The 2,090-nt window shown below is 32.9% G+C and overlaps 1 protein-coding gene across 1 annotated transcript; it reads left to right on the top strand.

Annotated features, from left to right (window-relative positions):
* Positions 1 to 276: 276 nt before the first annotated feature.
* Positions 277 to 1,362, top strand: LOC140889218 (uncharacterized). The gene has a single exon (XM_073296927.1). It carries the CDS (start codon positions 277 to 279, stop codon positions 1,360 to 1,362), a length of 1,086 nt encoding a protein of 361 aa, XP_073153028.1.
* The last annotated feature ends 728 nt before the right edge of the window (positions 1,363 to 2,090 follow it).

Here is a 2,090-nt window from a genome sequence, read left to right as displayed (position 1 = left end):
TGTGGTGCTGAACACTTCAAAAAATATTGTCAGACAGGCAATCCATCATATCAGCCAAAGGGAGGCATGGTAAACCATGTAGGAAATCAAAAATGCCCTAGGAATGATCCATTCTAAAATACATATAATCGAGGGTGGAAACAGCATCCAAACTTTTCGTGGGGAGGACAGAATAATAGGCCATATGGGAATCAGAAATACGAAAAATAGCCTCAAGAGGAGAAGTCAAGCATGGAACAGATGATGCATAAGTTCATATCATCCACTTAAACCAGAATGCAGAATCAGGATGCATCGATTAAGAATTTGGAAAATCAAATAGGGCAGTTAGCTAAAGCAATGTCCAACAGAGAGCTGGGTACTTTTCCAAGTGACACGGAAAAGAATCCAAAGAAACAGGTCAAGGCTGTTGAATTAAGAAGTGGGAAGAGAATGGAAGGTGAGAGACGAGGCGAGAAAGAGCCAGAACCAGCTATATTAGAGAAACCTGCAGGTAAGTTTTCTACTTCTACACAACCACCCACATCACAGTCAAATATTGTTATTCCACCACATTTTCCTGCAGCTCTCAAGAAGGCCAAGCTAGATTCTGAGTTTGCTAAATTCCTAGAAGTATTCAAGAAATTGAATATAAACATCCCCCTCGCCGACGCATTGATGCAAATGCCCAACTATGCTAATTTCTTGAAAGAGATTCTCTCCAACAAGAAAAAATTGGAGGAGCATGCAATGATCAGTCTAACAGAAAATTGCTCAGCACTAGTTCAGAACAAGATCCCACCGAAGCAAAAAGATCCAAGGAGTTTCTCTGTCCCTTGTGTTATTAATGATGTGCAATTTCATAAAGCTTTGTGTGATTTAGGTGCTAGCATAAACTTAATGTCATATTCTGTTTTCAGAAAACTGAGCTTGGGAGAACCGAAATCCACCAAGATGTCATTGCAATTGGCGGAAAGGTCTATCAAAAATCCAAGAGGGATAATGGAAGACGTGCTGGTGAAAGTCGACAAATTCATCTTTCCGGTGGATTTTGTGGTACTTAATATGGAGGAAGACTTGGACATGCCACTTATTCTGGGAAGACCTTTCTTGGCAACAGGAAAAGCACTCATCGATGTCCTAAAGGGAGAACTACATCTGAGGGTGGGAGAGGAGAATATTTCCTTTGATGTGTTTAATGCACTGAAATTTTCACAATGTAATGAAGAATGTTTTCAAATAGATGTTGTGGACTCACTTTTGTATGATTATGCGCATGATACATTCCAGGAACCATTAGAAGCTGCGTTTATATCTCCTCCTCACGACGATGTCATCAATGAAGAGATAGAAGAGATGACTGCTTACTTGAATGATAACTAATCATGGTGAAAAGATGGCTAGCTCAGACTCAAAAATCTTGGTGACCGGAATGATTTAGTTCTCCAGAAACCAAGTGTAGCACCTAAAATCCGATCTATTAAATCGCATTCATTAAATTAAATAAATATTATGATTATTATTTTTAATTTTAAGCGATTTAAAATTATTTATCTTAATTATTTTTTAATAAAATATTAATTATTTATTTAAATTTTTTATTGTACTAACTATTTAATTAATACTTTTAATTGCTTAAGTTTAATTGCCAAAATGATTTTTATTGTGCAACTTATTTGCTTTAAATATTTTAAAGGTTTAAGTTTGCTTAATTAAATGATTTTAATTATTTAGTTTATTTGTTTAAATGATCCTAACTGTACCACTTATTTATTTAAAATGATTTAAGTTTACTGGATAGTTATTTAAATGATTTTAACTGTTAAGCTTATTTATTTAAATATTTTTGGATTGTCCAACTTATTTGTTTTAAATAGCTTAAGTTTAGTGGTTAGTTATTTTAAATTATTTTAAATGTCTATCTTATTTATTTAAATGCTTTCAATCGTCCAAGTCGTTTTAAAGATTTTTTATTCCGCTTGTGTATTTTATTTACATGACTTTTAAACAATCATTTAGTTTATTTAAATTATTTTAATCGCTCAATTTATTATTTAAATATTTTATTTAACATTATGACATCAAAATAATTAAAGTATTGATTTTAATTT

Source organism: Henckelia pumila, chromosome 3 (assembly GCF_033568475.1).
Source record: "Henckelia pumila isolate YLH828 chromosome 3, ASM3356847v2, whole genome shotgun sequence".
NCBI lineage: Eukaryota > Viridiplantae > Streptophyta > Magnoliopsida > Lamiales > Gesneriaceae > Henckelia > Henckelia pumila.
This window is presented reverse-complemented; position numbering and strand designations above follow the sequence as displayed.

Bases quoted from the DNA above. Each gene is read 5' to 3' on its own strand.
- LOC140889218 (XM_073296927.1), top strand. From the start codon at position 277: ATGCAGAATCAGGATGCATCGATTAAGAATTTGGAAAATCAAATAGGG.